Source organism: Oncorhynchus keta, chromosome 20 (genome assembly GCF_023373465.1).
Source record: "Oncorhynchus keta strain PuntledgeMale-10-30-2019 chromosome 20, Oket_V2, whole genome shotgun sequence".
NCBI classification, from domain to species: domain Eukaryota; kingdom Metazoa; phylum Chordata; class Actinopteri; order Salmoniformes; family Salmonidae; genus Oncorhynchus; species Oncorhynchus keta.
The window spans coordinates 18,909,096-18,927,846 of NC_068440.1; the positions used below are offsets into that span (position 1 = coordinate 18,909,096).

Genomic DNA, 18,751 nt, shown 5'->3' on the forward strand with positions numbered 1-18,751 from the left:
GACCAGGACAGTGTGATGCAGCAGTGAGTCTAGAATGTCTTTCTGGGCCTCCTCATTGAGAGGGGGACACATTCTGCCTGGTGGTGTTAGGACACAGACACAAACACACACTGTGTGTTAGACTGAAACTATCCCTGGTGTTAAGACTGAAACGCAGTGGCGGCTTCTGATTGGCTGAATACCCGCGGTGCGAGGTGGTTGCAGTTAATAACAAAGCAGCATGACAGAACTATGATGCCAAGTTTTCAAACTACTGCTAGTTTCTCTGAGAAGATGTGTGTGTGAAGTGATCTGTGCATTTGAACAACACCATATAATCACCTATTTCACTTTTTCATGTCAAACCAAATGAACACTGCAGCAAATGCTGACACTGTTTTGAACAGATTAGATTATACTATTATGGACGAACAACCAGTTTATGAATGAGTGCACCAGGGAGAAAGCAATAAGCATGCAGATGCAATAAGTGAAAATACATGCTCTAACTGGGATTAGCGAGCTAACATTTTACAGTGCATGATGCGCTAGCCAGTTAACTTCCATTCTGAAATAACTTCAAATTCCCGAGTTAGTCAGATATTAGATTAGGAAGCTCCCATGCCAATTTCAAGTCGAACTAGCAAGTAAGCTACCAGCTAGCTACACTGAGTGTACACAACATTAAGAACGTTTTCCTAATATTGAGTTGCACCCCCCCCTTTGCCCTCAGAACAGCCTCAATTCTTCAGGGCATGGACTCTATTGAAAGCGTTCCACAGGGATGCTGGCCCTTGTTGACTCTAATGCTAACCACAGTTGTATCAATGTGTCTGGATGTCCTTTGGGTGGTGGGCCATTCTTGATACACACGGGAAGCTGTTGAGTGTGTGAACCCAACTGGTGCGCCTGGCCACTACTACCATACCCAATTCAAAGGCACCTACAAATTCGGTCTTGCCAATTCACCCTCTGAATGGCACACATACACAATCCATGCCTCAATTGTCTCAAGGGTTAAAAATCCTTCTTTAACCTGTCTCCTCCCCTTCATCTACACTAATTAAATTGGATTTAACAGGTGGCATCAATAAGGGGTAATCGCATTCACCTGGTCTGTCAAAGAAAGAATTCCTCAGGGTATTTTTTTTTTAAATAAAAAGATGTTTACAATTGGTAAAAAAACAATCACAGGTGGGGCGCCGCCCCTTGTGTGCGGGTTGCCGCTACTGAAGCTACTTCCGTCAGTCGAGCATGTTATGGTAATTTTGGCACCTAGAGTCAAATCTTCCGCGTGGTCCCAAATCCAGTCTCACGAGAGTACTGTCATCATGCATACAGCACATGATCCTCGTGTCTGTCACTTAATGCAAGAAAGAACACCAAATATAATACTGCCCCACCCTAGTCTCAAACAGTACAGTCTCTCTCTCTCTCACACACACACACACACAGTTGTGTTTTACTCACTTTGTGGGGAGACAATTGGTTCCCATTAAAAATCATTTTTTGTGACCTTAACACCAAACCCTTAAATGTATCCCTAATTCTAAACCAAAACACAACCCCTATGCCTAAAAATAGCAAATGAGTTTGATTACTATTCTTGAGGACTTCTGGTCCCCACAAGTATAGTTAAACGTGTGTGTACACATATATATGTAAAAGTCCTACAGGCACAGCAATCAGAGAAAACAATGCCCTTTCCAATGATTGACCAGCTTTAGCACAGTACTTTGACCCCAGGTACTTCTCTTCCTCCTCTGTACTGTTTATGTGCATGTTCTTTCTAAAGCGGTGATACATCCCCTGGCTGTCTCTCCCTCTTCCTGTGTTCTGTCAGACTATAGGTGAGTGTTATGGCTGGGGATATTGAGGCACAGGGCGGGAGGAAGGTGGAGGGAGAGGGATAATAAGGGGAGAGGAGGTGGAGAGAAATGGAGTTGAAGGGGAGGAGTGTTGTCTGTTTGCTTAGCGCTCAGCTGTGGAGCAAAATATCACATGCTATCACATACTTGAGTTTACAATACAAGCTGGTTGTTTTGGCCTGCCTCCAGCTAGCACAGGGAGCGAGTTACTGGAGTTCAATGAACTCCGCTCTGCACTACACGGAATCAAAGGTCAAACCGACAGACCATTGGCTACCAATCCCACCAGCCAGCCTGACACAGTCTTGGGGGAAAGGACCCCCCCCACAGTTATTTGTACTCAGTTGAGTACTGCCACTCCCATCCCCTGGCTGAGGGAACAAGGAAGCGGTTTCACCACGCTGACTAGCTAGCTGCGAGAGGGAAGTTACTCTTGGCGAGCAGGGAGTATGGTTATAACGGTTCAACAGTACAGGGCATGTGTAGACTGGAGCTCCTGACACACAGTCCAAGAGTATGGTTATAACAGTTCAACAGTACAGGGAATGTGTAGAGTGGAGCTGCTGACACACAGTCCAAGAGTATGGTTATAACAGTTCAACAGTACAGGGAATGTGTAGAGTGGAGCTGCTGACACACAGTCCAAGAGTATGGTTATAACAGTTCAACAGTACAGGGAATGTGTAGACTGGAGCTGCTGACACAGTCCAAGAGTATGGTTATAACAGTTCAACAGTACAGGGACTGTGTAGACTGGAGCTGCTGACACACAGTTGACTAACATCTCTGGAAGAAAAACAAATGAACAGCTCTATTACTGACAGACTCCATGGATAACCTCTCTGTGTACTATGTTGTCTTTGAACGGTAGGAAAGGGAACGGTTGGCCACATTCTATAATGTTGGTTTTGCAAGATCAGTAGTGTGCCATGCTATGCGATATCTATTGTGCAATTGTTTAACCTTGGCTTTCACGAGCGGCAACTTCAGGGACATAGACCGACGCTAAGTGAACAAGGAAGGCTGACTAGCTAGCAGGGAGTAAGGTTAATACAGGATTTTGTCTTGTTCAGTGTTGTGTAAAACCTACTGTACTGTGGAAATAAGATTTGGATGTAAATCAAACCTGTTGAGAAACCATAGGTTAACCGTGGATGTGCAGCGCTAGCGAAAACCAACCCACCAGCCACCCTAAACACATTCTCTCACCCCAGGTCAACCTCTACAGGGTTAGTGGAAAAGGGCTTCCACGGTTTAAATGGGTCTGAACTGACTTGATCTACCGAGTAAACCACTCGTTTTCCCTAAAAAAAAAAAAAAAAAAAAACCCCCACCCCAAGACATATCTGACACACTCAGGACGGGCGTGGATTAGAGACCTGTTGTAATGTGTTCTAATCTTCATCATTAATGAGGTTCGCCATTAGAACCCTGACAGTATTTCTAATCTAAATCGATTCGACCAGACTGACTCGATAACCGAAACAATGTGTTCTCTGTTTATCTGTAGCTAGTTGGCTATTCCAAGGTCAATTGATCAATTTGGTAATGCAATCATCCAATGATTCCCATCACCACACAGTCTCTGGACAAGATCTTCTCGACTTCTAAACAGATTACCGGTATTACAGATCAACTGGGTTTTTTCACTTCTAATGTTGAAGAAGCATGTTCTGTATTGAGTCATTCATTCCATTTGATTTTTAATCACTTTTTGATGTGAACAACTTTCCATATGTATTTGCCCATGGAGGAAGTGGTCAGAAAGGGATTTTTTTTGGACCTGAATGCCAAAACGTTTAGGAGATAGAGGTGCTCAAAGTTGACCCATTTTGCATACCCATACCATGAGACCTCCATGTCTTCATCACGGTAAAAGATAAATGGTTGCGTTTGACATCATTTTAAAGCTTACAAACAGGGTTGCCAAACTATATATATTTTTAAACCTTTTAACCAATGGCGATCAGTGCCATTTAAGATGAGGGAGAACTTTTTTTTTTTTCATGAGCATGGCCTAATTTCTATTACAGCATAACTCTCATTCATATTCAATTAACCCAGTTCAATGTAACATCGATAGGTATAGGCTACTACATGATACTCTAATTTTCTGTTATTGTACAGTCTGTAAGCAGTTACACCGGAGGTCCCTGGTGGCAATAAATTAGTAACACCAAAAGCTTACCTTGACTTGGAAGAGTTCCAGTGTTATGTTGGAAAGCGATAGCCAGCTAGCTAACATAGCATCCCTCTTTTTGAGCAGGGTGTTTCAGTAGGCTAAACTAGCTCGCTGCATTTGCGAACTACAGTGGGGCAAAAACGTATTTAGTCAGCCACCAATTGTGCAAGTTCTCCCACTTAAAAATATGATAGAGGCCTGTACTTTTCATCATAGGTACACTTCAACTATGACAAACAAAATGAGGAAAAACAAATCCAGAAAATCACATTGGAGGATTTTTAAAGAATTTATTTGCAAATTATGGTGGAAAATAAGTATTTGGTCAATAACAAAGTTTATCTCAATACTTTGTTATATACCCTTTGTTGGCAATGACAGAGGTCAATCGTTTTCTGTAAGTCTTTACAAGGTTTTCACACACTGTTGCTGGTATTTTGGCCCATTCCTCCATGCAGATCTCCTCTAGAGCAGTGATGTTTTGGGGCTGTTGCTGGGCAATACGGCCAAATTACCAGCAACAGTGTGTGAAAACCTTGTGAAGACTTACAGAAAAAGTTTGACCTCTGTCATTGCCAACAAAGGGTATATAACAAAGTATTGAGAAACTTTTGTTATTGACCAAATACTTATTTTCCAACCTAATTTGCAAATAAATTCATAAAAAATCCTACAATGTGATTTTCTGGATGTTTTTCTTCTCATTTAGTCTGTCATCGTTGAAGTCTACCTATGATGAAAATTACAGGCCTCATCTTTTTAAGTGGGAGAATTTGCACAATATGTGGCTGACTAAATACTTTCTTGCCCCACTGTATCTCTATTTCTCTCTTGCTTCATTTTGGAAGAAATGTATTTGTTCAACTATTGTCTTTTTCTCTGAGTCAATTACTACTAATTATTACTCAATTACCACATTTTACACACTGCAGTGCGAGCTAGCTGTAGCTTATGCTTCCTGCAATCAGAATAATAGAATGACATGTCAGTTCATGCTGCAAGAGCTTTGATAGGTTGGAGAATGTCCTCCGGAAGTCTCTGGAAGGGGGTGAGAACCGTAAGCCTCCTAGGTTTTATATTGTAATCAATGTACCCAGAGGAAGATGGAAGCTAGCTGTCCTCCGGCTAGACCATGGTACTACCCTACAGAGTGCTGTTGAGGCTACTGTAGACCATTGCATAATAGTGTGTTTTAATCAATTATTTGGTGACGTGATTAAATTTAGTTTTATATAAAAAGGGTCACTTTTAATGCTTAAATATTCACATGTTTACCAAATTCACTGAGGATGGTCCTCCCCTTCCTCCTCTGAGGAGCCTCCACTGCTTTTAACGTCAATTATCTATCTGTTTCAATTTTGCGTATGTTGTAGCTTAGACCCTATTTGACATAATCTGAGGTGTTTGTTGTTCCCACCATCGGTTAAGACACAGCATGCTCTTAAATACAGGGTGGGTGTCATTTCAATCATAGAAATAGAATTCATAGAATGGACATGACCATTGAAGTTTTAATTGACTAAAAATGCTCACTTCTAATTACTATCACAAAGACGCCGGACCACCCACCGTCAAATGTCAATTTAAATGTGAATATCTCTATTTCAGTAGATTTCCTATGGAAGATTGATGGTATTTAAAGCAACTGATATTCCCATTCAAGTTAACATTCTCTAATGTGTGGTCCTCCAACTTGTCTTTGTGCTACCATTTTGAAAGTTGAAATATCAACTTTCTCATTTTAGTACAGCCAAAACATGACACCCACCCTGTGTTCAAGAGCATGCTGTGTCTCAACTGATGGTGGGCACAACACGAACACCTTAATGTAAAATAGGGTCTAAGCTACAACATGTGCAGAGTTTACGAGTTTTTAGATAATTTAAGTTCAAAAATGTATTTTCTCTCAAGAAATATAGAATAGTTTGATAAGCCATTTAAAGGATAACATTCTCAACCGTTTATATTTTCCAGTGATGAAGACATGGAGGTCTCGTGGTAGGGTGGGTAATGGAAAATTGGTCAACTTTTAAGACTTCTATTTTCTAATTGCTTTGGCATTCACGTCCAAAAAGTCATTTTCTGATCTTCTCCCATGGGCATGGCAAGTTTTGTTTAAAACAAAAGGGATTCTGTCAAGTGATTGAAATCAAATGGAATGACCCCATTTAGCAGGCCTGTTCTAGCTGACAGGCCCTTAACCCAGACGATAAGGGTATGATGTTGGTAAATGTGTGCATGCCTGAATGACATGGCTAGTATAGATCTCCCCTACTGAAGCTCCTTTGTTAACTGTCACAACACTCACTTTTCTCTCTCTACCAATCTAGCTGTCCAGCTTTTCCAGGTATGTGTGTGTGTGTGAGAACACTTACAACTTCCAGCCAGCTGCAGTAGTTGAGATTTTACCTCCCCAACCCGCACCTCAGTCCTGACCCAGCAGGTCTGAATTCCAAGCAGGGAGGCGGGTGTTCAACACCCGGGGGTTGGGTGTTGATGGCGCTGCCTACCTGCCACTAACCATGTTAATCCCTGTCAGTGCATGATGGGAAGGTCTGCTACATCTCACCTGCAGCAGCAGGTCTGTTCCCCCGACTCACAGAACTGCCAGAACGGAGCAGATTGACTGCCAGAACAGACATCATGACTATGTGCTGGACTCTGCTGCTATGGTAACACCCTCTGTGTATCCCAATGAAATCCAGAGCTATCAGAGGCACAGTTTCTCTCTCAGCCCTGTCAGCGTATTATGTGTGTGTGTGTGTGTGTGTGTGTGTGTGTGTGTGTGTGTGTGTGTGTGTGTGTGTGTGAGTGACTCGGGATTGATGCTGAGGTTATGTGTGTTGTTGGGAAGGTTGTGCTCTGTGTGTGTGTGGCTGACGCGGAGTGTTAAGAGCACAGAGGGAGAAGGCGCTCATGTGGAAAATTCCATTAGGACAGCAGTTTGTGACCGACAGAAGGCCAGACCGTGAGTGAGAGGCATTACCCAGAAAACACTGCTTCTGTCAGTGCCAGTCCCTCTAACTGTAACCAGTTAGCCATTTTACACTGGAACACACTAAACTGATTCTCAATTGGTCCAAAACCAGTCTACACTGATACATCATCTCACAAACCAGATTGCACTCATACACCACGATCTAGTACAGTACCCTCTGAGACAGGATTAGTCCAAGGTGACCTTGGTGCTGGAGCTCATTACTTTTAGTTTACACAATTTATAGTATGTCCTATCAGATTTACTATAAGTACAGACTTAATTTCCTTCATTGTGTATTCACAGTGTGTATGTGTAGTTTTCCTCACCTGGTAAATCATTCTAAGTGTCTGCCTGACATTGGTTATTTTCTTCATTGTAATGATGACATTGAGGGATTCCAGTTTCTCTGAGTTGCATATAGTGCGGCTCTGCTATCTCTCTGTTTCTCTGCGGCAGTGTGGATTAGAGGTCGACCGATTATGATTTTTCAATGCCGATACCGATTTATTGGAGGACCCCAAAAAAAAGCCGATACCGATTAATCGGACGCTTTTATTTATTTATTTAATAATCTTTTTACATTTATTTATTTGTTATAATGACAATTACAACAATACTGAATGAACACTTTTATTTAACTTAATATAATACATCAATCAAATCAATTTAGTCTCAAATAAATAATGAAACATGTTCAATTTGGTTTAAATAATGCAAAAACAAAGTGTTGGAGAAGAAAGTGCAATATGTGCCATGTAAAAAAGCTAACGTTTAAGTTCCTTGCTCAGAACATATGAAAGCTGGTGGTTCCTTTTAACATGAGTCTTCAATATTCCCAGGTAAGAAGTTTTAGGTTGTAGTTATTATAGGAATTATAGGACTTCTAGGACTATTTTTCTCTCTACCATTTGTATTTCGTATACCTTTGACTATTGGATGTTCTTAGAGGCACTTTGTTATTGCCAGTGTAACAATATAGCTTCCATCCCTCTCGTCGCCCTACCTGGGCTCGAACCAGGAACACATGGACAACAGCCACCCTCGAAGCAGCGTTACCCATGCAGAGCAAGGGGAACAACCACTCCAAGTCTCAGAGCGAGTGACGTTTGAAACGCTATTAGCGCGAACCCCGCTAACTAGCTAGACATTTCACATGGGTTACACCAGCCTAACCTTGGGAGTTGATGGGGCTTGAAATCATAAACAGATCAATGCTTGAAGCATTGCGAAGAGCTGCTGGAAAAATGCATCAAAGTGCTGTTTGAATAAATGCTTACAAGCCTGCTGCTGCCTACCATCGCTCAGTCAGACTGCTCTATCAACTATCAAATCATAGACTTTACTATATTATACTTAACACATAGAAATACGAGCCTTTGGTCATTATGGTCAAATACAGAAACGATCATTTTGAAAATAAAACCTTTATTCTTTCAGTGAAATACGGAACCGTTCCGTATTTTATCTAACGGGTGGCATCCATCAGTCTAAATATTTCTGTTACATTGTACAACCTTCAATGTTATGTCATAATTACGTAAAATTCTGGCAAATTAGGCGGCCCCAACTGTTGCATAAACCCTGACTCTGCGTGCAATGAACGCAAGAGAAGTGACAATTTCCCTAGTTTAATATTGCCTGCTAACATGAATTTATTTTAACTAAATATGCAGGTTTAAAAATATATACTTCTGTGTATTGTTTTTAAGAAAGGAATTGATGTTTATGGTTAGGTACATTCGTGCAACAATTATGCTTTTTTTTGCAAATGCGCTTTCGTTAAATCATCCCCTGTTGGCTGTCTTTGTTAGGAAGAAATGGTCTTCACAGTTCACAACGAGCCAGGCGGCCCAAACTGCTGCATATACCCTGACCCTGAAGAAAGGCGATGATGTTTATGATTAGGTACACATTGGTGCAACGACAGTGCTTTTTTCGCGAATGCGCTTGTTAAATCACCCGTTTGGCGAAGTAGGCTATGATTCAATGATAAATTAACAGGTATCACATCGATTATATGCAACGCAGGACAAGCTAGATAAACTGGTAATATCATCAACTATGTGTAGTTAACTAGTCATCAAATGTATTTATATAGCCCTTCGTACATCAGCTGATATCTCAAAGTGCTGTACAGAAACCCAGCCTAAAACCCCAAACAGCAAGCAATGCAGGTGTAGAAGCAAGTAGTGATTATGTTGTTTGTTTTTTATAAGATACATTTAATGCTAGCAAGCACCTGACCTTGGCTCCTTGCTGCACTCGCATAACAGGTAGTCAGCCTGCCATGCAGTCTCCTCATGGATTGAAATGTAATCGGCTATAATCTGTTTCCAAAATTACCGATTTGTTATGAACTTGAAATCGGCCTTAATTAATCGGCCATTCCGATTAATCGCTCGACCTCTAGTGTGGATTTTTGTATGACCTTTGCTGCAAGCCCCCTCCATCCTTTTACACGTGTGTGTGTGTGTGTGTGTGTGTGTGTGTGGTCTCTCACTTTGTACATTTGCAGTAGAGCTTTTCTTTCTGTCATTATTTTATTTATCTTTTCAGTGCCTGCCTTCGTTTGTTAACCTGCCCATCCTGTCGGGCTGTGGGGAGGATTTGAGGAGTTTGAACAGGCTATCATGTCTCTCACACACACACTCTCCTGTATGGTCATGGTCACATCAGGCCCTTTCCCTGCACTGCGGCCAGGTCACCTGTGGTCAGTGCAAGGGAGGTAGTGGAGCCTCTGTGATCACACCTACAGTGGGGAAGGGGTGTCGTCACCCTCCTACAGAGCTCTGGCTCCAGACCTGTTTCTATTCACAATCACTGATTCCACACTTCCTGTTTTGATAAAAGACCACAAACATCTATCTCTCACAATCTATTATGAAAGAATTTGTGTGTTAGGGCAGGGTGGAAAACGATTGTGGTGGGTAAACAAAAGCATCAAACCATTTTGAAGATGGCAACAAAAGCTAATGTATTTGTAGGATAAAATAAATGCTTCTGAAGTGCTGGATTGTTACTTTTTGCAAATGGGTCCATTGTACATTGTTGTAATTTGTCTCCGTTTACAATCAGTCTATATACACGACTGTGAAATAGTCTCATCCCTGGGTGGAGACTCTTGTCTGTTATCAGCTTAGTCTCATCTGTCGTCTGTCTTTTTATGCTCTTCATTTCATTCCCTCTCTCTTTTTATGGACGAGGTGCTCCAGTGAACCTCCTCCACCCAATCATTCCCGCACAGAGCAGACCGGGAGGCTAACGTTGACCTGTGCATTGTTTCCATTTATATCAGCAGATGCTCTTATGCGGCGTGGCATAAAGGGTCAAAGTTCGAACAGACTCAGCAGCCGTGTTGCGTAATGTCCTGTAATAACCGCTGGGAAACCACCGACCTACTGAGACTCGTTGGGAGTAGAGGGAGCCAGGGCACTGATCCTGCTATTCCCAAGGTCACCAGTCTACTTCTCCATTCACATCCACAGTGACTGAGCTCTATGCTGGAATTAGAATCAATCTAGGTGTCCTGTCTGCTGATACATATTCATGTACGAGACCCCAGGTCACCATATCCTAGCTCAAGACCAAAAAATGGAAAAGTAGGCCTCAAAAAAAGTATACTAAAATCATTTACAATCATAATTTAAAATGCAACGGTTGTTTAGCGTATTGAAAGGATTACTTGAGGACAATGTGGAGCATCGCTTGGAGAGAATCTGCCAGCCTGCACGCATTTCTAAGGAAGCAGAAGCAGAGATGGTGCCAGACAGTTTGCCAGTGTTGTGCCGAAAATCTCCCCCTGCCAGAATTCTACCCCCCTTCGCGTGAACGCGCACACTCAATTCGTCATTGCAGTGACTTGCTTGCTAGTTGATTTCTGCTCTTCACTGTCAGTTTAGCCTCCATTTCACTGATCTTAGTAGCAGAAAGCATGTTTTTATTTGTGTCCTTCAAGGCAGCTATCAATGATCATGTTAGGCTGCGTTTCATTTGATATTTTTATGTTGGTTTGATCGCGGGGGAGGCACTAGTAATGTCTGCGGTTTGATCGCGGGGGAGGCACTAGTAATGTCTGCGGTTTGATCGTGGGGGAGGCACTAGTAATGTCTGCGGTTTGATCGCGGGGGGGGAGGCACTAGTAATGTCTGCGGTTTGATCGCGGGGGAGGCACTAGTAATGTCTGCGGTTTGATCGCGGGGAGGCACTAGTAATGTCTGCGGTTTGACCCCGGGGAGGCACTAGTAATGTCTGCGGTTTGATTTGCGGGGAGGCACTAGAAATGTCTGTGGTTTGATCGCGGGGAGGCACTAGTAATGTCTGTGGTTTGATCGCGGGGAGGCACAAGTAATGTCAGTGGTTTGATCGCGGGGGAGGCACTAGTAATGTCAGTGGTTTGATCGCGGGGAGGCACTAGAAATGTCTGTGGTTTGATCGCGGGGGGGGCAATAGAAATGTCTGTGGTTTGATCGCGGGGGGCACTAGTAATGTCTGTGGTTTGATCGCGGGGGGAGGCACTAGTAATGTCTGTGGTTTGATCGCGGGGGAGGCACTAGTAATGTCAGTGGTTTGATCGCGGGGAGGCACTAGAAATGTCTGTGGTTTGATCGCGGGGGGGGGGGGCAATAGAAATGTCTGTGGTTTGATCGCGGGGGGCACTAGTAATGTCTGTGGTTTGATCGCGGGGGGAGGCACTAGTAATGTCTGTGGTTTGATCGCGGGGGGAGGCACTAGTAATGTCAGTGGTTTGATCGCGGGGGAGGCACTAGAAATGTCTGTGGTTTGATCGCGGGGGGAGGGGGGCAATAGAAATGTCTGTGGTTTGATCGCGGGGGGAACTAGTAATGTCTGTGGTTTGATCGCGGGGGGGGCACTAGTAATGTCTGTGGTTTGATCGCGGGGGAGGCACTAGTAATGTCTGCGGTTTTCGGTTTGGCTACTTGTTTCAACTGTATTAGTCTATAAATAAGTCTCTTTGACAAAATTAGTCTTCTCTCTCCCATGTCTTATTCGACTTGTTGTTCTGAAACGTTTGCTTGCCTACATTTGACTCCCTCTATGTTTAATGTAACACACAAACATGAATTATTCACTTTGGTTGCCAAAGTTTGTTCTATAGAAATGATTTGACTCTGTGTGCCACAGAAAGTATTTCGGCACCACCTGTCAGTTGTTTAGGCCGTGAGCCGATTGCGTTGAATTTGATGTCGGCATTTGAACTCGGCCTTGTAAATCTACTTGCCTAACGGCAAACTGTTTTATGCAGCTTCATCTAAAGTCAATTGAATTGACCTTGCCAAAATTATAAAATGACTCCTGTGTATACAAAAAACACTACACCAGAGAGCATGATTTAAGCCACAGAGGATCATTAGCTTCTTTAAAAGATGGCTATCGATTGTATGAAAATCGCAAGGCCAGGGCATAATCTCGAGTCAGGGTAGTGTGCAGCGTGCGCAGCATTTCAAATGGCTGATTTGTTGATTTGCGGCTGTCAGTGAAAGCATCTTAAATAAGCCTATCGCAATATTTCATAATACAATCGCTAGAAAAACAGAGGAGACCAAGAATATACTCAAACCTGTCTCTTTCTTTAGGCTATCAAAATCCTCAAATCCCAGTTGGCTACTGTTTGCTCAATAGCTTATTTTATTGCCACTTGTTCTCAACTGGCCAACCAGGTTAAAAAAAGTTGAAATTAAATAAATATCCCGGTGAGTGCACCTATTCACGGTCTTCATTGGGTGAGTTCTTTCTCTTGAAATTTTTAAATTATTTTTTTTTGGTGACAATTTCCTCCAGGTTAAACGTCATAGCCTACAGTATGTGTCTCCCCTTTTCATAGGCCTCGATTAGATTGATTGCATTCTAGACAAGGCCATTTTTCTATTAATCCCAGTTTGTCAGTGTCAGCAGAGCAGCCTTCCCTGTCATTATTTGTGGTATTATAGATTCTGCTGGATTCACATACATTTATTGTGTCTGACTTCATAACTGTTATCCCAACAGGTTTTATTCATTCATGGAGTACATGTGGGCCACAGCAACCTCATTTAGCTGCCTCCCTTTTAGTGGGTTGGGGGGGGGGGGTTATCACCAAGCACATGGAGAGAGTCATCACAATAGGCATAAAATACACTAGTCTACATGTTTTTTAGCCTGGAGAAAAGTCTCGTTTTTCACTGCCTTAGATTTAATGATCTAATTAAAGTTAATCAGCCTTGATCAATACTGTGGACAGAGGGCTATAAAACACTGTACTTGGTTGCTATGGTGACCGAGGATGTGCAGTTATGCGTGAGGAGACATATCCACACAGGGGGAGGTGTGTGTGTGTGTGTAATCCCATCTGTGAAATAGGCCAAAGTGTTTTTACCTCTTCTGTTACAACTCTAGTCCATAGTCTAAGCTCTCTGTTGAAATTAGCATTTTTTTTAAATGTAAAAAGGTATTACCAAATTAGGTTTCTCTGGGGTTAATTTAAAAACAAGTCTGAGTCAGTGAACCAATGAGGAATATTTTGTTTGCTCATTTAGTTAATAGCCAGCAGTTGTGTGAATCTGAGTGAGTTAGGGGGAGTTGAGAACAGTGTGTGTGTGCAGCAGGATGGAGCAAAACGAGGACCAGGACGGGGGAGAGAAAATAGTGCTTATGCTTTGCCATTTTGTTTTATCACGCTGACTAGTAGGCTGGAAAAACAATTAGAAAGTAAACAGATGAATGTTTATGGGCTCGTAAAGTAGGTTCCACCCCATCTCTGCACCAATGCGTTTGTATGTACAATCTCCTGGGCTTGCAGTCCAAAGTCTACTCTTCCCCCTCTCTGCTTTTCTCTGCATAATAAATGTTGTATGCATCCGAAATGGCACCCTATTCCCTAGTGCGCTACTTTGGATGAGAGCCGCTGTGTATAGTGCACTATGCAGGGACAATAGTATTCCATTTGAGACACAGGGAAAAGACTGAGTCGTGTTATGTGTTGTAGAATCAGGAGGATCCTGGATGTGTAGGGAGGCCCTCTGTGTTAATAATGCAGTGGCCTCTTCTATTACCAGAACTGGTGTGTGTATATACTACCCTATCATATGGCTAATAACACAAAAGTCAGCTTTGATAACAGAGACGATTCTCTGTTTTGTTGATGCATCCGTGTCTCTCTCTCTCTCTCTCTCTCTCTCCAGCATCAAGTTACTGGCAGTACAAGACCTGATAGATCGGGAAGCCCTTGACAAGGTACAGTGTAGCAATCCCTTTCTTCACCTACTAGAACAAATAACTTATTGATTTGGGGAGCAAAGTTCTGTGTACCGATTAGTCCACCAGTACAGAATCTTTATGTTCGTGATAATTATGAGATGCTCTTGTCATTAAAAACATGTAGAGAACCTCCATTGTTCTCTCTCTCACCCACCCACTTAACCTTCTGTTCTTTCTCAATTATGCACAATTCTTTCTCGCTCTCTCTCCTGCTTTTTCTCCTCTCTCTTATGCTCTGCCCCTCGTTCTCTTGCGCTCTGCCCCTCGCTCTTTTGAGCTCTGCCCCTCTAGCTCTCTTTTGAGCTCTGCCCCTCTAGCTCTCTTTTGAGCTCTGCCCCTCTAGCTCTCTTTTGAGCTCTGCCCCTCTAGCTCTCTTTTGAGCTCTGCCCCTCTAGCTCTCTTTTGAGCTCTGCCCCTCTAGCTCTCTTTTGAGCTCTGCCCCTCTAGCTCTCTTTTGAGCTCTGCCCCTCTAGCTCTCTTTTGAGCTCTGCCCCTCTAGCTCTCTTTTGAGCTCTGCCCCTCTAGCTCTCTTTTGAGCTCTGCCCCTCTAGCTCTCTTTTGAGCTCTGCCCCTCTAGCTCTCTTTTGAGCTCTGCCCCTCTAGCTCTCTTTTGAGCTCTGCCCCTCTAGCGCTCTCTTTTGAGCTCTGCCCCTCTAGCGCTCTCTTTTGAGCTCTGCCCCTCTAGCGCTCTCTTTTGAGCTCTGCCCCTCTAGCGCTCTCTTTTGAGCTCTGCCCCTCTAGCGCTCTCTTTTGAGCTCTGCCCCTCTAGCGCTCTCTTTTGAGCTCTGCCCCTCTAGCGCTCTCTTTTGAGCTCTGCCCCTCTAGCGCTCTCTTTTGAGCTCTGCCCCTCTAGCGCTCTCTTTTGAGCTCTGCCCCTCTAGCGCTCGCTTTTGAGCTCTGCCCCTCTAGCGCTCGCTTTTGAGCTCTGCCCCTCTAGCGCTCGCTTTTGAGCTCTGCCCCTCTAGCGCTCGCTTTTGAGCTCTGCCCCTCTAGCGCTTGCTTTTGAGCTCTGCCCCTCTAGCGCTCGCTTTTGAGCTCTGCCCCTCGCTTTTGAGCTCTGCCCCTCTCTTTTGAGCTCTGCCCCTCTAGCGCTCTCTTTTGAGCTCTGCCCCTCTAGCGCTCTCTTTTGAGCTCTGCCCCGCGCGCTCTCTCTCTCTCTTGTGCTCTGCCCTTCTCTCTCTTGCGCTCTGCCCCTCTCGCTCTCTCTCTCTTGCGCTCTGCCCCTCTCGCTCTATCTCTCTTGCGCTCTGCCCCTCTCTCTCTGGCTCCCTCGGTGTAAACTATATTCTATTTCCAGGCTTAAATTTAGAGTGAACTTGTGAGGCCAGCCTCCTGTGCTTTCACCGCTATAAATAAGTTGGTGGTTGCTACGTGTAGAGAGAGAGACAGAGATAAGAGACACTGCCCTGGAAGAGTAACCTGATTCTCTATTACTGAATGTTATGTAATGTCCTCAACCCATTAGGGGTTCTCTATGTATGTCTGCACTCTACTTTGGTCATGAGGTTAGGATAATGAAGCTGTGGACAGAGAAGTCAGAGAAGGTCCTCTCTCTAAGGACTGCCTGATGTACCATAATGAAGCAATTAGTTAAATAGATCTATAGATTTCAGATATAGTCTGAAGATCATTTGTGTGTTCAGAAGTATACAATGTGTTTCAGAAAGTATTCAGACCCCTTGACTTTTTCCACATTTTGTGATGTTAACATAACATCAATCGACACAATGTCATTCTAAAATGGATTAAATGTCCCCCCCCCCGTCAATCAATACACAATACACAATACCCCATAATGACAAAGCAAAAACTGGTTTTTAAACAATTTAGCTAATTTATAAAAAATAGAAACCTGAAATATTACATTAACATAAGTATTCAGACCCTTTACTTAGTACTATGTTGAAGCACCTTTGGCAGTGATTACAGCCTTCAGTCTTAATGGATATTTCATTTTTACTTTTTTAAATGGAACCTTTATTTAGCTAGGCAAGTCAGTCAAGAACAAATTCTTATTTACAATGAAGGCCTACACCGGCCAAACCCGGACGATGCTGGGCCAATTGTGCGCCGTCCTACGGGACTCCTAATCACGGCCGGTTGTGATACAGCCTGGATTCGAACCAGGGTGTCTGTAGTGAGGCCTCTAGCACTGAGATGCAGTGCTTTAGACTGCTGCGCCACTTGGGGTTTGAAGCTACAAGCTTGGCACATCTGTATTTGTAGAGTTTCTCCCATTCTTTTCTGCAGATTCTCTCAAACTCTGTCAGGTTGGATGGGGAGAGTTGCTGCACCGATATTTTCAGGTCTCTCCAGAGATGTTCAAGTCTGGGCTCTGACTGGGCCACTCAAGGACATTTAAAGACTTATCCTGAAGCTACTCCTGCGATGTCTTGGCTGTGTGCTTAGGCTCTGTGTCCTGTTGGACGGTAAAACATTTGCCCCAGTCTTAGGGCCTGAGGACTCTGGAGCAGGTTTTCATCAAGGATCTTGCTGTACTTTGCTCTGTTCATCTTTGCCTTGATCCTGACTAGTCTCCCAGTCCCTGCTGCTGAAAAACATTCCCACAGCATGATGCTATCTATAGCGCATATCCAAGATCGAACAAAGCCATGAGGTTGACGGAATTGTCCGTAGAGCTCCAAGACAGGATTGTGTTGAGATCTGGGGAAGGGTACCAAAAAATATCTGCAGCATTGAAGGGCCCCAAGAACACACTGGCATCCATCATTCTTAAATGGAAGAAGTGCTGCTGAGATGGTTCCCCAGATCTGTGCCTCGACACAATCCTGTCTTGGAGCTCTACGGACAATTCCTTCGACCTCATGGCTTATTTTTTTGCTCTGACATGCATTGTCAACTATGGGACCGTATATAAACAGGTGTGACTTTCCAAATCATGTCCAATCAATTGAATGTCCCATGGGTGGACTCCAATGAAGCTGTAGAAACATCTCAACGATGATTAATGAAAACGGATGCACCTGAGATCAATTTCGAGTCTCCTAGGAAATGGTCTTTTTACATTTGCAAAAATGTCTAAAAACCTGTTTTCACTTTGTCGTTTTGGGGTATTCTATGTAGATTGCTGATGGATTTGTTTTAATGAAGCAATTTTAGAATAAGGCTGTAACAAAATGTGGAAAATGGCCAGGGGTCTGAATATTTTCAGAAGGCACTGTATGTTGGCATTGGAGATTATTAGGAACCCTGTCTAGGTCCTAAACCAGTGTCTGTAAATTATATTTAAGTAATAAGGCCCGAGGGGGTTTGGTATATGGCCAAAATACCACGGCTACGGGCAGTCCTTAGGCACAACGCAAAGCCATATACCACAAACCCCCGAGGTGCCTTATTACTATTATAAATTATAAAATGGTCACCAAAATAATTAGACCAGTAAAAAAAAATCATGTTTTGATACACTAAAATTGGCTGTCAGCCAATCAGCTTTCACTGCTCGAACCACCCAGTTAATTTTTTTATTTTTTTTATTTTACCTTTATTTAACCAGGCAAGTCAGTTAAGAACAAATTCTTATTTTCAATGACGTCCTAGGAACAGTGGGTTAACTGCCTGTTCAGGGGCAGAACGACAGATTTGTACCTTGTCAGCTCGGGGATTTGAACTTGCAACCTAGCGGTTACTAGTCCAACGCTCTAACCACTAGGCTACCCTGCCGCCCCAATAATGTTGTTTATATCAGTGCTGGAGCAGACTTTTAGTAACAGCTGTAGGAGCTGTTTGGGATGAGAGGGAGAGAGATGAGCCGCCCGTCTGTCTGGTACAGTATGTGAACGTGAGGCGCTCCTGGAGAGAGAACTAGGTCGACAGAGCAGAGCTGCTGTCTCTCAGAGCGAGAGAGAGAGTTGGAGTGAAAGCTCCTCTCTGAAGAGAGGGATTGATCATTTCTTTCTAAAAAAAGAGAGGAAAGGAGAGTGGGAGAGAGAGAAAATGGAGGTGAGAGGAAGATATTCTTTCCTAAGGCAGAGAAGAGAGCTGGATTGGAGGATGCTTTATAAAGAGAAATGATCCATCTCGCTCTATTTCTCTTTCCTCATCTTCTACAGATAAAATGTGCCCTCCCTCTATCGCTGCAGTACAGGCAGCCAGTGAGTCACGAAGTGTGTGTGTGTGAAATCAGAACCATTATGTCCAAACCCACAGGCTCCTCAAGCTCCCAGAAATGGTCTCAGTCACGACTCCAACACCACACCGGTCTTCCTTGTCTTTTCCCTCCATTCCTCAACTCCCTGTAGAGATTTAACTGCCCACTGGAATTTCACAACTTGGAATATTCTGTACAATTCAAAAACTGAAATCACCTTTTCTGGTTTCATAACTTGCAGTGGAGAGTTCCCCCATGATAAGACAAAGCAAGATATAACTGTAAATGTAGGCCTACATGGGAGTCACATTAAAATGTTAAAATACATACACTGAGTGTACAAACATTAACTGTACCTACTCTTTCAATAACAGACTGAC

The 18,751-nt window shown here is 43.3% G+C and overlaps 1 protein-coding gene across 1 annotated transcript in view; it reads left to right on the plus strand.

Annotated features, from left to right (window-relative positions):
* Positions 1 to 18,751, plus strand: part of LOC118399504 (endonuclease/exonuclease/phosphatase family domain-containing protein 1) — a 34,748-nt gene that overhangs the window by 3,158 nt on the left and 12,839 nt on the right. The window contains exon 2 of the mRNA XM_035795632.2: positions 14,188 to 14,239. Coding sequence (XP_035651525.1) covers positions 14,188 to 14,239 — 52 coding nt within the window. The remainder of the gene's footprint in view (positions 1 to 14,187; positions 14,240 to 18,751) is intronic.